The sequence below is a fragment of the Nerophis ophidion genome, linkage group LG05 (genome assembly GCF_033978795.1).
Source record: "Nerophis ophidion isolate RoL-2023_Sa linkage group LG05, RoL_Noph_v1.0, whole genome shotgun sequence".
NCBI classification, from domain to species: Eukaryota; Metazoa; Chordata; class Actinopteri; order Syngnathiformes; family Syngnathidae; genus Nerophis; species Nerophis ophidion.
In genome coordinates, this window is record NC_084615.1 from 38,263,219 (window position 1) to 38,283,038 (window position 19,820).

A 19,820-nucleotide genomic window follows, 5' to 3' on the forward strand; every position below is an offset into this window, starting at 1 on the left:
AAGAAAACAACATTAGTGAAGTGAAGTGAGTTATATTTATATAGCGCTTTTTCTCTAGTGACTCAAAGCGCTTTACATAGTGAAACCCAATATCTAAGTTACATTTAAACCAGTGTGGGTGGCACTTGGAGCAGGTGGGTAAAGTGTCTTGCCCAAGGACACAACGGCAGGGACTAGGATGGCGGAAGAGGGAATCGAACCTGCAACCCTCAAGTTGCTGACACGGCCGCTCTACCAACCGAGCTATGCCGCCCCACATTATTTAGTGGGGTACTTACACTAGACCGTCAGACAAAGATGTACTTCAGCGTGATTCACCCTGTCTCTCCTAGCTCACACTGGCTTGCACTCACGATATGCTTCTGAAGTCATTTGTATTCCGCTGTTTTTCTACAATTTCACACATTTTGTGGGTTATTCAGCTTTGGATGACACCCCTACTCTAAAATACATTACATGCTTGAGGCTTTATTGGAAATGACATAGCTAGTCATGCCTCACATGCATCTATGCTCTGTCAGATGGGTCGGAAGCACGTTGTCCAGAAGGTTCAGCAGCCTGCCTTGTAACCAAGGACGTGGCCTACGACATGGGCTCCCCCACCAAGCCCTTGCAGCTCTTATCCAATGACAGGTAGTTGATTTTCCTAAAGACCCTGCACAATGTAGAATCATTTTTGATTTGTTTGGCATCATCTTTTGTGTGCGAAGACTCAGGTTACAGTACCAAGCGAGTGCCGACTTGACTCCAGTCTTCTGCAATGGACACACTCCTGCCGTCACCATCAGTTTCATCTGTCCTTCAAGCAGACATTCAGTAGGTCACACACATTTACAACTGCTGCTCCCTGTGTGTTCAACATCAACAACCCTTTTTTGTGTCAAAGGGCAGCACTCCTAAAATGACGGCGGAGGCCAACTGCCGGTATGAGGTGGAGTGGGCCACGGAATACGCCTGTCACAGAGATTATTTGGAGAGCAAAACGTGCAAACTCACCAGCCAGCAGCATGACATCTCCGTCGATTTGACCCCTCTCACACTAAGCTGTACGTTTGCACCACTACATCGCAATTATCCACCGTCATTTTTAGCTTGTAAATTTGTGACTTTGTGACATGGTGCTGGAAACAGCTATCTGAATATGACAAAGGGCGAGAGGCACACTCATAGAGGATATGTACTTACAGTGTGTGTGTTTTGTCTAGCCAAAGACCATCCATACTACGCCCATTCTTCAAACAGTGACGGGACAGAAAGCTACATCTACTACTTGAACGTGTGTGGAAAAGTCCCCACGGAAGAATGCAGCAACCTGGGAGAGTTTGTATCATCCTGCCAGGTGAAAAAAACAGGCAACGTCAAGAAGGTAGCTGGTAGATATCAGAACCAGACCCTACGGTAATATTTGCTTGTGACTTTCATCTGATTCATGCATTTTAGATAAAACATGTCTTTTTTTTTAACATGCCTCCTATCTTATTCAGTTATTCTGATGGAGATCTGACTTTGATCTACCCTGAGGGCACCAAGTGCTCCACTGGCTTTCAGAGGGTGACCATCATCAACTTTGAGTGTAACAGGAATGCAAGTAGGAAGCTTCAGTTTCATCATTAGATGGTGTCGCCTGGTGGCAGGAACAGGGCAGCTAATTCTTTAATGCTTTTCAGCCAATAGTGGCATAGGAGCACCGGTATTTGTTGGGGAAAACGACTGCACTTACTACTTTAACTGGCAGACGGCGCACGCCTGTGTCAAGGAGAAAGAAGATCTTCTGTGCCGGGTCAAAGATGGCAGCAAGCATTACGACCTTTCACCTCTCACAAAATACCCTGGTGAGTGTGGAAATTAAGTTTGCTTTTAATCAGGGACAAGGACAGAATGATGGATTTAAGTAAAATATTAGTTTGTTTCTAAGTAGTTTGTGTCCTGAATGTGTCAGGATCAGACTTGAATGTGAACTGGGAGGCAGTTGATGCTGAATCCCCAGAAGACAACTTGAAGCGCTTCTACCTCAACGTTTGCCACAAAGTCATCCAGGCAGAAGGAGCTGCCGGCTGTCCGGAGAACGCTGCCATTTGTGCCGTAGGTAAGAAGAGAGATTAACATTCATGTTTCATCAAAGTTATTTGTTGTTGCTAGAAATATTTGATATCAATGTCTTTGTATTTCAGATAAAGACAATAAAGTCATCAGCCTGGGCAGCTTCCTTTCCTCTCCCCAGAAGACTGAAAAAGGAGATGACATCAGACTGGTGTACACTGATGGAGATTTATGTAGCAAAACAACAAAGATTCAAACTATCCTGACGCTCAAGTGCAAGCCAGGTGTGCTGAATACAAATAATGATTAATATTATTCTTGTTATAACAACAATTATAATAGGAAGGAGAACTGTCACAGACTAGGGATTCCTTAATATTTGAATCTGAGTCGTTAAAATCAGAGATGGGCAAATGGGTATGTTTTCCCATGGCCAAAATATTTTGGCCCACAAACATGTTTGCTACATGCATGCAATGGGTATCACTTTCAATATTCAAGATTTTATATAAACTTTTTCCACCTCAAAAGAGCTACTGTATAACGCATGGATACACAAATAAACATGGCGGAAATTGGATAGTTTAGTGAGGTCCTCGGCTTGCCCCACTGGTGTCTGCTTTGGTTCTGTCGGGCACTAGGAAGACGATCAGACTTGACAATATAGAACAGGGGTGCCCAAACTTCTTGCCTCCAGAGGGCAAAGTGAAAATGTGCTAATTTGTCCGCCAGCTGAACACGGGGACTTTAACCGTGAAACACAGAGTCTAAATGTAAATAATAAAATTTGTTTAATAAGTGCAAATAACATCTTATATATTTTTTTGCAAATACATACTTTAATATTTTGAGTTTATTTGAACAGCAACATGAGTGAGGAGTTAAGCCCCATGCCACCATATATAAGGTAGTGGAGATCATCACATTCGTTAGATGACAACTAATTATCTTTGCGGATATGCCATAATTGACATTTTGAGCTTGAAAAGAGGTTTGTAAAAATATCAATCAAATTTAGGAAACCACTCTTTGGCAGGCCAAATTAAATGACACATTTTGCCCCACGTGGGGCACCCTCAAAAGAAATAAACGTAACAAGTTTTTCGTGGATACTAGTGCAAGTATCATTACCAGTGCTAGAGCGTAGTTATGACGGGGGAGGTGTCTCAAGTGAACTAGTCAAAGTTACAGGTCCAATTTCTGGCTTTGTGGCACGGCCTGCTATGCTTTCGACTGGCAGCATCCCACTCAACACAACTTGCCACCTTTCCGTGAAGGGAGGAGGGGTTTCAATGTCCCACGAGCCAACTGTAATGTTGATAGTCCAACCAGACTCCCCTCTAATCGAATTGTCAAGTATTTTTTTTTTTTTAAGACACCCCTAATAGAAGAAATGCGATGTATATATTGGTGATCTGTCAACCTTTTGTCTCTTTAACGTTAGGTTAGGTAGTACTTTATTATGTATAAACCCAAACTTGATGAATAAAATGTGTTACCAGTAACACCAATACACCTTAAATATTACTAAAGGTTTAAAAATTAAGTGAAAGTGTTTTAAGCCACTAATATATTTGTTTTAGTTTAACTTGTGTCTCTTTGCAGGAGAGCTGAAGAGCGCTCCCGTCCTTCGCAGCGTTTCGTCTGATCATTGTGTTTACGAGCTGGAGTGGTACACCGCCGCCGCATGCGTCCTCTCCAAAACACAGGGGGACAACTGCAAGGTGGAGGACGCACAGGCAGGTACATCTCACACGCTTCAGGAAGAGTTTTGACTTTAACCAAAAGAAAGTAATTTAAAACTCTTTTCGCCAGGCTTTTCTTTCGACTTGTCGCCACTCTCTAAGGCCGACGGCGGCTTCTACAACCTGACCAACGACAACTATGACTATTACATCAACGTGTGCGGCCCGGTTAAAGCTGCCACTTGTCCTGAAAAGGCTGGCGCGTGTCAAGTAGAAAAAAGGTAATCAAAATATATTTGAAGTTGTTTCATTTTATATTTTGCAATCAAAATATGTTTTTTTTTTAATTTCCCAGCGACTAAAGCATGACTCTTAATGAAAAAATGCAAATCTTTGCATGAAGTGGGTATATAAGAAGATGCCCAATCCTATTCACCCATTGCTCTACATCGATCGGTTTAATTGTATTTGCTTGCCTTTTGAATATGTGTCATGCGTTTGTTTTTATATGCCTCCCATTTTAGTAGTTGGAGTCTTGGTGATGCAAACTCCGGACTGTCCTACTATGACGGCCTAATCCAGTTGTCGTACAGCAATGGTTCCCAGTACAACAATGAACAGCACACACGCCGATCCACACTCATATCCTTCCTCTGTGATCCTGAAGCGGGCGCTGGAAAACCTGAATTCCAGGTAAACATCCTGGCTTGCATGTTGCTTTGATTTATTTCTCACTTTCGCAAACAGTTTCCAATCTTCTGTAATATTATTCACCGGATCCAGGTGGAGGACCAGTACACGTATAACTTCCGCTGGTATACATCATACGCGTGTCCTGAAAGACCTCATGAATGTTTGGTGACGGATCCCAACACTCTTGACCAGTATGACTTATCCAGGTGCAGTAATTATTAATAAAGTTTTGATGTTTGAAAAGAAAAACTGCTTCTAACATCACTAAAATGTTCATTTTCCTTCTGTCTTCAGCTTGTCTCGCACATCCTCCGCTGGCAACTGGCAAGCAATGGACCTGTCTGACACTATGAACCTGAGGAAGTATTACATCAACATATGTCGACCCATCAACGCCATCATGGGTTGCGACCGCCATGCCTCTGTCTGCCAGATGAAGTACACCACCACTCAGGTGTCAAACTGCTGCCAATTACAACTGATTAACAATACTATGGTCTTCCAAAGGATGGAAATTGTAATAAAAATGATGTGTTCCAGGGTTTTCCCAAGGAAGAGGTGTCCGTCAGCAACATGGGTATTTCCAAGCGTGGCCCGATCATTGAGGGGCGGGACCGGCTAATGCTGGAGTACACAGATGGCGCCACCTGCGAGTCCGATGGCCAGATGTTGACGTACACAACACGCATCCACCTTGTGTGTTCTAGGGGAACTCTGGTACGTTTAAGCTATTTGGAAGGCCTAACATTCTATGTGAGTTACTTATTTTGTAACCATCACCCTGCAGTCAATGGGCCCCCGATTCCTCATGTACCAAAACTGTACAGCCAACTTCATATGGGAGACCAAGGCCGCCTGCGCCATCACCATTACCAAGAACAATGTGAGTTATCTGCTTGCACATACCTGATTGGTGGAGTTAAGAATGATGGTGCGCTACAAAAAGATTACTTTTTTTCCTTCTTCTCCCAGAGTTGTGCTGTGATTGACCCCAACACCGGCTTGGAGTTCAACCTACAGCCTCTCGCCTCCAAGACTGGATACAAGACCAGAGCCAATGGAAAGGACTTCCTGGTAAGACCGACACATAGCAGAAAAAAATATTTAATTGTATTAACACGTGGCAAAAGTAAACCGTTGATCAAGAGTACATTACCTTGTAGGTGAACATCTGTTCGGATCTGGCAGAATGTGGACCAGGAATGACGGGCTGCGAACTGGAAGACGGGCATCCCGTTAGCCCGGTGGGGGTGGAGAAGACCCTGCAGTACTCCACAGAAGGCCTACTTAAACTAACATACAAAGGGCCTCGGGATGATTCTACAGGTAACATCAAATAATACACAAATGTTTAAGATTAGTCTTCTGTATTCTAAGAGCAGTTTTATATGTTTTTCCTTTTGTTCTTCAGCAACTCGGGACACCTTCACCATCAATTTCGTGTGCAATCAAACAGCTCACCCAGGCTCATTGAAGCTGCTGCGGGAAGACTTGAGCACGTTACCCAGCCATGTTGTTCACGATGTGCTCTTTGAGTTCTCTACCGCGTTGGCCTGCATTCCTGCCCCGGTGGTCTGCCGCGTCATTGGTAAAGGCACAATGCAGTCTCCTATTGCTTAATCTCAAATGATCATCACCTTGTCAAGTAAACATCTTGGTGTGGCCACTAGATTCACATGGAAATGAGTATGACCTAAGTCATCTAGTCCGAGGTGGAGAGGACAGACCTTGGGTTGCCATAGATACGGATGTAGTAACGTCACGCAGCTTCTACATCAACATCTGCAAACCCCTCCCGCCTCAGAAGGACTGTCCCGGTCAGTGTCCACGTCTTTTTGTTTTCTACTACACGGCCATACTTGAAGTGGAGCTGAACCTGATATTTTCAAAAATGTTAAATTTGTCTTTTTAAAAAATCTTAATTCAGTTGGTCCTTTGGGTGCTTGTGGGGTGATTGGCAGCACCAGTTACAACCTGGGTCTGGTCCAGGCCAGCCCCCAGGTGGCAGAGGATGGCTCCATTAGCATCCTCTATCATAATGGGGACCCTTGTGGTGCTTCGTCACGCTACTCGACACGCATCATCTTGCTCTGTGACGACAGCCCAGTGAGTAATTGATAACAGCATTAATCACTAATGATTCTTTGTCCTCTACCACTTTTGTTGTTTTGTTTTTTTCTCTACCACCTTGTTTTTGGCTTTTGTTTCATACTTAGAAAAAAAGTATCTCAGTGTTTCCTTTAGGTACAATTGTCCTAACTCCTTCTTAGTTCTTAGTGTCACTAGCTATGTGCACTATGACACAATTAATTGGATTAAAATCGTAACCGGAATAGAAATTCTTCATTCTGATCAAGACGGGTGGTTTATCTTAAAGTCATTCAGATTGGAGGGCATGTAAACGCTTCTTTCGGGTCGAAATTATCCTTACTGCGCATTTCTTGACGTCAGCTGTTGTTTGTGGTGGAGGGGGATTACAAATTTTATAGTCTCAGAATGAAGCCATTGTCCTGCTGCTGTCTCTTCCGAATCGACATGTACAGAAGTAGCGTTATATAGTGTTATGTTTAAAAGTTTGGTATAAAGTGTCATGTGTCGATGTAACGAAAAAAGGAGTGATCCATTTGTCGTCTCAATGAGCTGTTTTATTCACGGCCTTAAAGCTACTCCAAGTGCTAAATGCTAGCCTCAGGCACGTACACAGAATGTCGTAACATGTTGCAACATGTACATAGCACAACAGTTCCATTTCAAAAGGAGACGTAAAACAAAAGTAGCGAACAGAAAATAGTTTTTATAAATAAATAACGTGACAGTGAACAAGCAGAAATGCACAGTGCCATGTTTGTTTACAGCAGAAGTCATTGCTTTTTCTTCTTCTTCTTCTTGTACATCTTTTTACGGTATGTGCTGCGCATGTCTAAAGTTTTCCGATTAAAGGTGTGATGTATTAAAATGCACGTCATAAGCAACATTGTAATCCAAATTAGGATGAGACTAAATACATTTTGCCCATGTACACGTGGGCTATTTTGTTAAAACTTTATAAAGCTTCATTGTTTATTCGTGTTTGTGTGTGCAGGGTTCCCCCATGTTCGACCGGCAGGATGGCTGTGAGTATGTCTTTATCTGGAGGACGTCTGAAGCCTGTCCCATCAGGAAGTCCCAAGGTTAGTCAGACTCTTAGAATAGTGAATACAATAGTTCCTGTAAACTGAAACATGAAAAAAACCCACTCTTCACTAAGCAAACTTTTTAAAGCCACAGCACAACTGCTAGCTAACGAACACCTTTGGTGGATGTAAAGTAGTGTTTAATATTGCAGTGTTCAGCAATAAATCATGAAACCGTAGTGATTTCTTTGTGTTGGGCTTCTCAGGGGATGAGTGTCGTGTCCATGATCCAAGGAGTGGCTACGAGTTCAATCTGAACTCCCTGAAGGGGAAAGATTACCAAGTGAAAAGTGACAAGTACATCTACCATCTGTCTGTCTGCGACGGGCTCCAAAGAGGCGTTTGCACTGACAAAGACACAGGAAGCAACATTGTCTCCTCGTGCCAAGTGAAAGAAAGCAACCATAAGATAGCAGGTGACAATGTGCATATATCTAAACAAACACTACCAAATATGTCGTATTTTTGGAGAAAACCGAAAATGAGGAAACCGAGGCAGGAAAATTAAACACCGTAATTCATTATTATTAAGGTATTATTACCATTAAATTTATGATTTTGACTGTGTACTAACCGCGTCGAGGCGTTGCAATTGCGCAAATATTTATCCTTCAAAAAACAAATCATATAATAATTAAGATATTTCCCACTGGTATTCCAACAATACCATTGGGAAAATTAGAATAACATAATATATTTTATAATGAATAGGCCAAATACTGAATTGCACCAGAGACGTAGTCAATGCGTCTCAAAGAAGAAGTCAACAGGGACCATGCAGTGGGTTGTTCTACTCCATCAGAACTAGACAGTCATAAGATATTTCGCTGTCAATCAATGAGGCGTTCAGCATCAGACAGATCATCCAGATATCCTGCGGATCCAGCATCCAGGCAACTTAAGGGTTCCAGGTTTGCTCCCTGCCTCTTGCCATACAAACAACCATTTTGCAGATCACTGTCCGTTGGTCTAACTTAAACATTTTAAAATACACGCACATTGCAGACATGTTGCCTCCATTCCACTCCCAACAGTGTGGTCCTATGGTACTGTTGCGGTGATATGTCTTTTGGATGAAATGCAATTTTTGGCCATTCTTATTCTTGGCCCGAATTTTTCGGTGGCCGACGTTTTGGTGCATCACTAATCTTTGGTGTATAAATTGCATTTAACTATGTGTGTGCAGGAATGGCAAACCAGCTTCTGAGTTTTGTGGGAGATCAGCTCATCCTTAACTACACCAATGGAGAAAAGTGCCACCAGACATACCAGAGATCCACAGAGATCTATTTCTCCTGTCACCCTGACAGGAACCCTGTGGGTTTCACACTTCCAACACAAAAAATACTATTGTTCTATCTAATAGCTAATTGCTCTATGGGCTTTTTTCTCAAGGGAGCGCCAGAGTTCATCAAGGAAACCCCAGACTGCACGTACTTGTTTAGCTGGCCCACTGCTCTTGCATGCATTCCTGTCAAAACCACCAGCTGCTCCTACCAGTAAGATTGATTGACTGAAATATATTTTCATAGGTGGTAATTATTGTTGTTCGTGTGTCTTGTCTATAGTGACGATATAGGACATTCGTATGATCTCTCACCTCTGGCCATGGAGACTCAAAATTGGGAGGTGGAGCCTTCGACTGACGACCCCAGCAAACGATTTTACATCAACGTCTGCAGGTCACTGGTTCTGCAGGGAGGTGCGTGGTTCTCCTTTGTGTGCATTGTCAAATTTTTGACACCGACAGGAAGTGAAAAGTAAAGAAAATGAAGACTTGCAAGTTTGCAGAAAACATTCTGCAAATTGTAATAAAAATAAAACAAAAAACAATGCATAAGTGAGGTTTTCATGCCGTGGTAGGTTCATGGAAGTGTCCGTCCAACACTGCGTCCTGCATGAAGGTTGGGAATGAATATGTCAGTTTGGGGGAAGTGAAGACAGGTCCTACGTGGGACAAGAGTGTGCTGAAACTACAGTACACCAATGGCCAGGCCTGTCCTGACGGAGTCCGCAAGAAAAGCACCGTCATTCGATTCAAGTGTGACAAAAAACAAGTAGTAAGTTAAAAGAATTCCAGCAATCAACATGGCTCTCACTTTGGTAGTATATTGATATGATTAATTTCTCTTAATTACCAATGTAATTTATTACTCCTGTCCCCTTTCAGGAATCCCGACCAACCCTTATTTCTGCCATTGAGGAGTGTTTGTACACCTTCTTGTGGCTAACAGCTGCCGCCTGCCCTCTGAACAGCAGCCAGCATGACGGCTGTAGAGTTGCCAACCCAGCTACAGGTTACCTTTTTTACTCATTTTTTTTTTTTTTGTCTCTCTGGATTTCCGAATAAATGTTTGCCCCTGCAGGTCATTTGTTTGACCTTAACAGTCTGACTCGGGTTGGAGGCTACACTGTATATGACCACGATGAGCACAGGAGGATGTTCCGCATGAACATTTGTGGAGATGTGGCCAATGCTGGATGTCGTCCCGGAACAGGTATGCGACTCACAAAGTTTAGATTACCATGTTTTGAAAGAAAACATCCCATAAATTAACTTATTTGGGTTTTTACATGATTACTCAACATTCATGTTAAAAAGGCCTCAATTCGATATTTAATGTCGATCCAATTTATAAAACTTAAATATTTATCTATAGGGGCTTTAAAAGTTCTCTGCCCTGTTAAACTTGTTGCCAATTTGCATTTGTTTAAATCATCCATGCGTGGAATTAGATGAGGCTTTAACTCAGTAGGACTAATGTAATCATTCTATAGCCAAACATGTGACACATGACAATCATTTCCATCTAGGTACTTTTACATCTTTGGCAACAGTGTCCAAACATGAATGTGGAAATAAAATGTGTTAGTGAGAAGAAACGAGTAGAACTTCCAAGAGCTTTTTCTCTGCACTGTACTCCTCGTCCTGAATAAATAAGCATAACAGACATTTTTTAAGGTTTGATGAAGCATGTGTCAGACTTTCCTAGTTACTGATTAATGCTGCTCAGATGACCAAATAGACAATGCATGTCTAAGTATGCTGATAAAGTACTAAAATATTTTAAATGACTCCTGTTTCAGCAGTGCCACACCACTGTTTTTTTGACTTCACGCATGTGCAAGTTACCCACGATGCCTTGTTCACTATGTCCACCGTGCATTCACTAAAGTGTATTGTATTTGTTGCAGGTGTGTGCATTAAAGATGGCACTAGCGTTTTGAGCGGCGGCCAGTCCAGCAGGAAGCTCTCGTACAAGGACCAAGTTGTGGAGCTGACTTATGAAGGAGGAAGTACGTGTCCCGCAGACCCCGCCCGCAAACACAACACTGTCATCCACTTTATCTGCAAGTATGGAAACATTCTCTTATACGCTTGAACTTTGCTGGTAGCCAATCGGCATAAACATCTAGTTGGTGCTAGCATGCTTACATTTAAAGTGCCTAATGTGTTTTCCAGGCCACCCAGCATGAGCTCAGCCCCTTCAGAACTCGTCATTATTGACTCCAATGCCGACACCTGCACACACTTGTTTGCTTTCCATACACACATGGTGTGCGAACAACCCGTGAGTATGACTGTGTGCGTAAACGGATTCTTGCTGTCAAGATGCCCAAAATATTTCACTTAAATTTGGATTATTAGTGTTTGTATATCTTTTTTTGTTGTGTCTTTAAAGGCCAACTGAAATGAGATTTTTCTATTTAAACGGGGATAGCAGGTCCATTCTATGTGTCATACTTGATCATTTCATGATATTGGCATATTTTTGCTGAAAGGATTTAGTAGAGAACATGACGATAAAGTTCGCAACTTTTGGTCGCTAATAAAAAAGCCTGGCCTGTACCGGAAGTAGCAGACGATGTGCGCATGACATCACTCGTTGTAGAGCTCCTCACATCCTCACATTCTTTACAATCATAGCCACCCGCAGCTAGAGCGATTCGGACTGAGAAAGCAACAATTTCCCCATTAATTTGAGCGAGGATGAAAGATTTGTAGATGAGGATAGTGAGAGTGAAGGACTAGAGAGAGAGAAAAAAAAAAAAAAGGCGAGTGCAGTGGGAGTGATTCAGATATTAGACACATTTACTAGGATAATTCTGGAAAATCCCTTATCGGCTTATTGTGTTACCAGTGTTTTAGTGAGATTATATGGTACCTAAAAGTCGTAGGGGTGAGGCCACGGGTGTGGTGACCGCCAGTGTCTCTGAGGGAAGCCATGTAGCTGCAGGAGGACGCAAGCTCCTCTCATGTCTACGGTAAGAGCTGACTTATTACCACAATTTTCTCACCGAAACCTGCCGGTTGACATGTAGTCGGGAACCATGTTTGCTTGACCGCTCTGTTCTATGGTGAAGCTTCACCGTCGGGAATTTGAAAGAAGGAAACACCGGCTGTGTTTGTGTTGCTAAAGGCAGCTGCAATACACCGCTTCCCACCTCCATCTTTCTACTTTGATTTCTCCACTATTAATTGAACAAATTGCAAAAGATTCAGCAACACAGATGTCCAGAATACTGTGTAATTATGCGATTAAAGGAGGCTACTTATAGCTTGGATCGGGCTGGAAAAAAATGTCCGCTACAACCGGTGACGTCAAACGCACGCGTCATCATACACGTCATCATACTGCGACGTTTTCAACAGGATACATCGCGCGAAATTTAAAATTGCAATTTAGTAAACTAAAAAGGCCGTATTGGCATGTGTTGCATTGTTAAGATTTCATCATTGATATATAAACTATCAGACTGCATGGTCGGTAGTAGTGGTTTTCAGTAGGCCTTTAATGTAATTTGTTTGGGCAGCGTGGCTCAGATAGTAGAGCAGCCTGCCCGAAACTTGAGGGTTCCTGGTCCGAATTCAGCTTCCGCCATTCCAGTCATGTCTGTTGTGTCTTTGGGCAACACACCTCCCCCACCTTGGTCCCTGTGCATAAATGTAGCTTAAATATAGATAATGGATTTCTTAATGTAAAGTGCTTGAATCAATGGAAGAAAAAGTGCTATATTAATATAATTCACTTACCTGACACTTTCACATGGGACAATGCCCATTAATAAACATATAACATGTAAATGTTCCACATTGTAGCAAAATTGTTGGTAGCTGACCTTCATTACCACTTTGTCTTCCTCCTAGGTAACTTGTTCGGTCCAGAACGGCTCTGCGATTATTGACCTAACACCTCTGATCCATGTCAATGGGTACTACACTGCCATAGGTCAGAGAAGACATTCAGTCACATTGATGTCGTCCATATTTACTGTAACCTCACATCTTTTTGTCTCCGCTATGTTTAGATGATGAGGTGGACCAAAACGATGATTCTCCAGACTTTTACATCAACATATGTCAACCTCTTAACCCCATCCCAGGGGTCATCTGCCCTCCGGGTGCCGCTGTCTGTATGGACCCAGACAAAGGGCCCCCAATTGTGAGTCAACAATTTACAGACGTTAAAGATTGTCAGGATTCTAAACTTTGCTGGAATTGCTGTTTTGAAATAAAAGGACATTGGGCGGACTACGAGTGGCCCTCAGATCAGCACAACAGGCGGCGTGTCCATCACCTACTTCAGCTCCACCAAGTGTGCATCGGACCCAGCACAGAACTACACTTCCACCATTATTTTCACCTGCCAGAGGGGAGTGGAGCTGGTCAGTGCACTATTTTCTCTACGAAAAAAGCAAAGATTATTCGGGACATTTTGAAATTTGTAAGTTTGCAAGCAATCTAAAACAAACTAAAGTAGATATGGCAAGGCAAGGCAAGTTTATGTATAGAGCACAAATCGTACACAAGGCAATTAAAAGTGATATGCGGAAAATTAAAAAAAGGCAAACATAAAAATGGAAAATCATAATTCAAATTAAAATCAGAAAACACAATCATCATAAAACGATATATTTTTTTTAATTAATTTGTAGATAAAATACTTTCAGTTGTCATATGCACAATTAAATAAAAATGTCTTCAGGCTGGATTTGAACATTGCCAACGTTGAGGCTAGTCTCACAACTTCAGGTAAACTATTCCAAACTTTAGGGGCATAAAACTGAACTGCAGTTTCAAGATGTTTGGTCCTGACTTTAGGCACCAGCAGGAGACCACTCCATGCCGTTCTCACAGCTTGAGATGGTTAACATGGCTCTAACATGTCAAATGTCATTTTGCAAAAGGAGAGCAGTTTTTAAGTCTATTCTCAGAGGAACAGGAAGCCGATGGAGTGACCTAAGCACTGAAATGATATGGTCATATTTCCTGGTTCTAGTCAGGACTCAAGCATCAGTATTTTGGATGTAGTGCAGCTGCTTTACAGCTTATTTAGAGAGCCAAATGAGAAGGCCATTACAGTAGTCTTACCTGCTGGAGACAAAAGCATGGATTAAGTCTGATTTAGACATTATTCCTCTGATTTTGGTAAAGTTTTCGTGGTTAAAAGCTGCTGTTGTTATTGACCTAATGTGGCTGTTAAAATTAAAGTCTGAGTCCATTATTACCCCTAGAATTCTAACCTGATTGTTAGGTTTCAGGGAGAGGATTTTAAGGTTAGTAACAATAGTTAATCTTTGCTTCTGTGGGCCAAAGACAATGATTTTGGTTTTGTCTAAGTTTAGCTGAAGTGTGAAGTGTGAATTATATTTATATAGCGCTTTTCTCTAGTGACTCAAAGCGCTTTACATAGTGAAACCCAATATCTAAGTTACATTTAAACCAGTGTGGGAGTGGCACTGGGAGCAGGCATTCACACACTGATCTGTTTGATGCAGTGACAAAGTGAATCAACAGGCCGACCTTCACCTGCCGTTAGTGACACGTAAAGCTGTGGGTCATATGGATAGTTGTAGTAGGACATATTGAAGCTGCGTATTAGCTGACTTAGTGGCAGCACTTACAAGTTGAACAATAGGAATCCCTAAATCGAGCCCTGAGGAACCCCACGGATCATAGCCATTTGGTCAGAGACATCCATCCATTCATCCATCCATTTTCTACCACTTGTCCCTTTCAAGGTCGTGGGGGGTGCTGGACCCTACGGTCCGAGACAAAAGTAGCCAATTTCTACAAAGGATGTCCTGTGATTGAGATGTGGTTTGAACCAGATAAGAGCAGGATATATTTCCAACCAGTTTTCTAATCTCTGTATTAAGATGGTATGTTCAACTGTGTCAAAGGCAGCGCTCAGATCCAGCAGAACCAAGACTGTGACTTTTCCTACGTCCGTGTTAAGGCAGATATCATTTGTCGTCTTGATCAGTGCTGTTTCAGTGTTATGGTGGGGCCTAAAGCTGCATTGAAAAGTATCAAACACATTGTTAAACAGGAGAAAGTCATTTAGCTGTTGGTATACAACATTTTCTAAGAAAAAAATGCCCCAAAATTGGCAGGTTCTATATGGGCCGGTATTTATTCAATACGGTGGCATCAAGACTACTGTTCTTTAAGAGTGACTTAATGACAGCAGTTTTTAAGGACTGCAGTGAGATGTTAACAAGATTAGGGAATTGTGGTGACAAACTACTCAGCACAGACTTTGGAAATGTAGGTAAAAGGCAGCATTTTGATGGCCTCAGACTGTGGATCGTTTCTTCAACTGTTTTGTCAGTGACAGTAGTGAAATGTGCCAGCACTAGTTGACTAGCTGGCTGCACAGTAGCTATTTATTTTCCAGGAATAATTGAATGTTTAATGCTTTGAACTTAATCATGAAAGAATATTGCAACGTCATTGCACTTTGATGTAGAAATATTTTATTTTGGGAAGTGAAATTGAAGGATTTTGTTATTAATCTGTTTACTGAAGCAAACAGTAGTCAGGACCTGAAAGTTGATATTACAGTTTGTGATGTTTCAGAATTTTTTTTTTTCCCTTATGTTACGCAAAGTCTGGTTGAACACATTAACATTTTTTTGTAAAACTCATATTGAGTTTGGAGCTTTGATTTGCGCCATTTCCGTTCAGCACTGCAACATTCCCCTTTCTGTGCCCAAACTTGAGTATTCATTTCTCCATGACGCCTTTAGATAACTTTTAACCATTGTAACCTTGATGGGAGCAATGGTGTCCAAAACATTTACAACACTTAATGTATATGAGTTCAAGAGATCATCAACATTAGCATACAGGGTGTTTTAAAAACCTGATAATTTCAACAAAATGTGTCTGTATGGTGTCATTTCTGAGTATACCCCTAACAACCGCAGACACAACTGCTGGTTTGGGTCTAACAGACAAGTCGAAGAAAACACAGAAATAGTCTTATAAAGCAGCATCGATAACATTCACGTTTGAAATAGCAAGACCCTTAATATGATCAAATCAAGAGTGTGGCCTTTAGTGTGTGTTGGCTCTGTTACGTGTGAGTTACACCAAACCTTTCAAGGATATCACTGAGTTATTTAGCTGGCGTGTCATTGGATACATTCAAATTGCACATTTAAGTCTCATGTTCTGATCAAAGCGTCAAAAGCAGTTTAATTCCATAAGATCATCACTAAATGAATTTGAATTATGTGGTGGTTTGTAGATAGTGATATAAAGAATGGGTGATCGTTTTATCTCCATTTTTAATGACACATACTCAAATGATGAAAAAATAAAACAATTACATTTTGATGGTATGGATATTTTCCCTGAATATGGCTGAAACACCCCCTCCCTCTGGTTTTGTTGTGTCTCAAACACTTTGTTAAAGTGAGGTGGGATAGATTCAATAAGAACCCAATTTGCTGTGTTTTTGTGGAGCCAGGTCTCATTAAAAAACATAAAATCAAGATTGTAAAAGAATATACAATTTTTAATTGAATTTATTTATTACTCAAAGATCTGACATTGTGTACTGCGTGTTTGATATTAGCTACAGTTGCTTCAAAAGAATGTGGATTACATTTCTCTTACCAGATAATCAGTATCATAATCAATGTATGTGCTTTAGAAGCCAGCACTTTTTTATTGGGCCTCTGATCTTTATCAGCACAGATGCCCTTAGTTATATGCAAACAAATGTATTTGAAGAAACTATTATCTGCATGTCAACTTTGTGTTCAAGGTGAGATTGGATATTATTATTAGTGTTAACATAATATATGATTAGTGGTATTAATTACTACAACTTGTTCTCATTACATTGTATTTTTAGTCATTTTTTTCTATTTTTACTACATTTTTTCTGTGTTGTTGTTAAAAAAAAACCCTGCTCTACTGCAACTGATCACACGGTCCATCCCTTGTCGTGGGGTGGTGGCTTGAGTGCCTCCGTGACCCGGAGAGCTATGCCAGCGGGTGCGCATGCACCTAGTAGGGACTCCCATGCTGGACAGGTCAAAGGGTAGAGGTGAGACGAATTGGACCACCTCGCCCATAGGTTAAATGGGTTGGCGTAGGGCCAACAACCCTACCCGTCAAAAATATATATGTTACAGAAGCATCAATTACGACTCAAAAGCAACACGACTTGGGAAAGGAAGGGCTTCCACATAGGAGGTCAATGACGCAGAGCAGTGAAAGCCGAGAGGAAGCTGCAAGGCTGATCCCCCTTCTAACTCCCAGGAAGCACACCAACATCGCCACATGGAACGTCAGGACTATGTATGAAACAGGGAAGACAGCACAGGTCGCACAGGAGATGAGAAATTACAACATCTCTCTCCTGGGGCTATGTGAGACAAGGTGGCTACAGGCAGGACAGCTGCGACTAACATCAGGAGAGATGGTGTTATATTCTGGCCACACCGAAGATGGCGCACCGCACACGGAAGGGGTGGCCCTGATGCTGGCCCCACAGGCACAGCGTTCTCTCATTGGATGGGAACCAGTAAACCCACGAATTATCACCGCCACATTTGCCACCAAGAAGAACAACATCAATTTGAGCATCATCCAATGTTATGCGCCAACAAACGATGCTGAAGAGGAGAGGAAAGACGAATTCTACGATCAACTACAGTATGTGCTAGCCAGACAGAAAGCAAAGGATATCACCATTCTCATGGGCGACTTCAATGCCAAGATTGGAGCCGACAACACGGGCTATGAAGACATCATGGGAGCACAGGGATTGGGGCAGATGAATGAAAACGGAGAGCGCTTAGCAGACCTGTGCTCACTCAACCAAATGGTAATCGGAGGCAGCATCTTCCCCCACAAAAGGATCCACAAAGCCACCTGGAGATCCCCAGATCACATCACAGAGAACCAAATAGATCATATCTGCATCTGTAGAAAGTTCCGAAGATCATGCCAAGATGTGCGGGTAAAAAGAGGTGCGGATGTAGCATCAGATCATCACCTCTTGATAATGAGTGCAAAGCTACGACTGAAGAAGCACTCCACAACCACCAGCGGAAGAATGCGATACAACGTGGGGCTTCTCAAGAATAAAGAAGTGCAGACAAAATTCCAGATCAACCTTTCGAACAGATACCATCAGCTACAGATACTGGAAGAAGACATTGACACTGACATGGAGACAAGATGGCAACACACAAAGAAGTTGTGGAAGGACACATGTGAAGAAGTGCTGGGGAAAAAGGAGACAAAACACAAAGAATGGCTATCCATGGAGACACATCAGAAGCTGAAAGAAAGGAAGGAGAAGAAAGACCAATTGAACACGAGTACCACAAGACTGGCGAAAGCAAGGGCACAGAAGAACTACACAAAAGCCAATAAAGAGGTGAAGAGAAGCATCAGAAAGGACAAACGAGATCATATAGACAATCTAGCCAAACAAGCGGAAATGGCAGCTGGTCAAGGCAACCTGAGAGACCTCTATATGATAACTAAAAAGTTAGCAGGCAAATTCCAACAGACTGACAAGCCAGTGAAGGACAAGGATGGAAAACCACTCACAACAAATGAAGATCAGCGAAGACGTTGGGCAGAACACTTCAGTGAGATACTGAACCAACCTATCCCAGCAGACCCACCAGATATTCCACCAGCGGAGGCAGTACTACCAATTAGCTCATGTAAGCCCAGCAAAGCAGAGATCATGAAAGCGATCACTTCCATGAAGGATGGGAAAGCTGCAGGACCAGATGGAATACCAGCAGAAGCTATCAAAGCTGACCTAAAGACTGCTGTCAATATGCTGCACAGCCTTTTTTCAAAGATCTGGGAGGAAGAGACAATCCCAGAAGACTGGAGAGAGGGAACCCTCATCAAGATCCCAAAAAAGGGTGATCTCACCAGCTGCAACAACTACAGAGGAATAACCCTGCTTTCAGTCCCAGGACAAATTCTCAACCGCATACTACTGGACAGGATGAGCAAAGCTGTGGACCCTTTCCTGAGAGACCAGCAAGCCGGATTCCGAAGCAACAGATCCTGCACAGACCAGATCTGCACTCTCCGCATCATTGTGGAACAATCTATTGAATGGAACTCTTCCCTATATGTAAATTTCGTAGACTATGAAAAAGCCTTCGACAGTGTGGACAGGGAGACACTGTGGAAACTACTGCGGCACTACGGGATTCCAGAGAAAATCATCAGCCTGATTCAGAAAACCTACCAAGGAATGACATGCAAGGTGCTACATGCAGGCCAAGTGTCTGATAGTTTTGAGGTCAGGACCGGAGTTCGGCAAGGATGCCTCCTATCACCCTTCATGTTCCTATTAGTTATTGACTGGATCATGAAGAACACAACATCAGGAAAGAAAAACGGTATTCAGTGGACCCTGTGGACGCAACTGGATGACTTAGACTTCGCAGACGACCTGGCGCTCCTCTCGCACAACCACAGGCAGATGCAGGAAAAGACCACCGAATTGGTCAAGACATCTCTAGGCGTAGGGCTAAGGATAAACAGGAAGAAGACCAACATAATGAAGTTTAATAACTTGACCAACAATCCAATAGTAATAGAAGAGGAAATTATCCAGGAAATATACTCCTTCACCTACTTGGGCAGCATCGTGGATAAACAGGGTGGCACCGACAAAGATGTAACAGCAAGAATTGGAAAAGCAAGAGCAGCCTTCATCATCCTGAAGAGCATCTGGTCCTCCAAGGAGATATCTATGACAACCAAAGTCCGGATCTTCAATTCAAACATAAAATCCGTCCTTCTCTATGGCTCTGAAACGTGGAGGATGACAAAGAAGACCGTACAAAGGTTACAAACGTTTATTAACAGTTGTCTGAAGAGGATTTTCAGGATTTGGTGGCCAAACAAAATCAGCAACGAGGAACTCTGGAGGAAAGGGAATCAGGA

General features: G+C 42.3%; 1 protein-coding gene across 1 annotated transcript in view; it reads left to right on the forward strand.

Moving 5' to 3' along the window:
• The window catches only part of igf2r (insulin-like growth factor 2 receptor), a 50,237-nt gene that overhangs the window by 13,465 nt on the left and 16,952 nt on the right, over positions 1–19,820 (forward strand). The window contains exons 6-38 of the mRNA XM_061900852.1: positions 522–633; positions 711–816; positions 887–1,046; positions 1,206–1,398; positions 1,485–1,588; positions 1,668–1,832; positions 1,940–2,086; positions 2,172–2,324; positions 3,646–3,783; positions 3,856–4,006; positions 4,250–4,418; positions 4,509–4,624; positions 4,713–4,872; positions 4,959–5,135; positions 5,206–5,301; positions 5,391–5,492; positions 5,582–5,744; positions 5,830–6,006; positions 6,089–6,235; positions 6,346–6,524; positions 7,501–7,588; positions 7,798–8,007; positions 8,778–8,908; positions 8,987–9,090; positions 9,160–9,293; positions 9,455–9,651; positions 9,762–9,888; positions 9,958–10,089; positions 10,787–10,946; positions 11,055–11,163; positions 12,741–12,822; positions 12,902–13,035; positions 13,112–13,258. Coding sequence (XP_061756836.1) covers positions 522–633; positions 711–816; positions 887–1,046; positions 1,206–1,398; positions 1,485–1,588; positions 1,668–1,832; positions 1,940–2,086; positions 2,172–2,324; positions 3,646–3,783; positions 3,856–4,006; positions 4,250–4,418; positions 4,509–4,624; positions 4,713–4,872; positions 4,959–5,135; positions 5,206–5,301; positions 5,391–5,492; positions 5,582–5,744; positions 5,830–6,006; positions 6,089–6,235; positions 6,346–6,524; positions 7,501–7,588; positions 7,798–8,007; positions 8,778–8,908; positions 8,987–9,090; positions 9,160–9,293; positions 9,455–9,651; positions 9,762–9,888; positions 9,958–10,089; positions 10,787–10,946; positions 11,055–11,163; positions 12,741–12,822; positions 12,902–13,035; positions 13,112–13,258 — 4,670 coding nt within the window. The remainder of the gene's footprint in view (positions 1–521; positions 634–710; positions 817–886; positions 1,047–1,205; positions 1,399–1,484; positions 1,589–1,667; positions 1,833–1,939; positions 2,087–2,171; positions 2,325–3,645; positions 3,784–3,855; positions 4,007–4,249; positions 4,419–4,508; positions 4,625–4,712; positions 4,873–4,958; positions 5,136–5,205; positions 5,302–5,390; positions 5,493–5,581; positions 5,745–5,829; positions 6,007–6,088; positions 6,236–6,345; positions 6,525–7,500; positions 7,589–7,797; positions 8,008–8,777; positions 8,909–8,986; positions 9,091–9,159; positions 9,294–9,454; positions 9,652–9,761; positions 9,889–9,957; positions 10,090–10,786; positions 10,947–11,054; positions 11,164–12,740; positions 12,823–12,901; positions 13,036–13,111; positions 13,259–19,820) is intronic.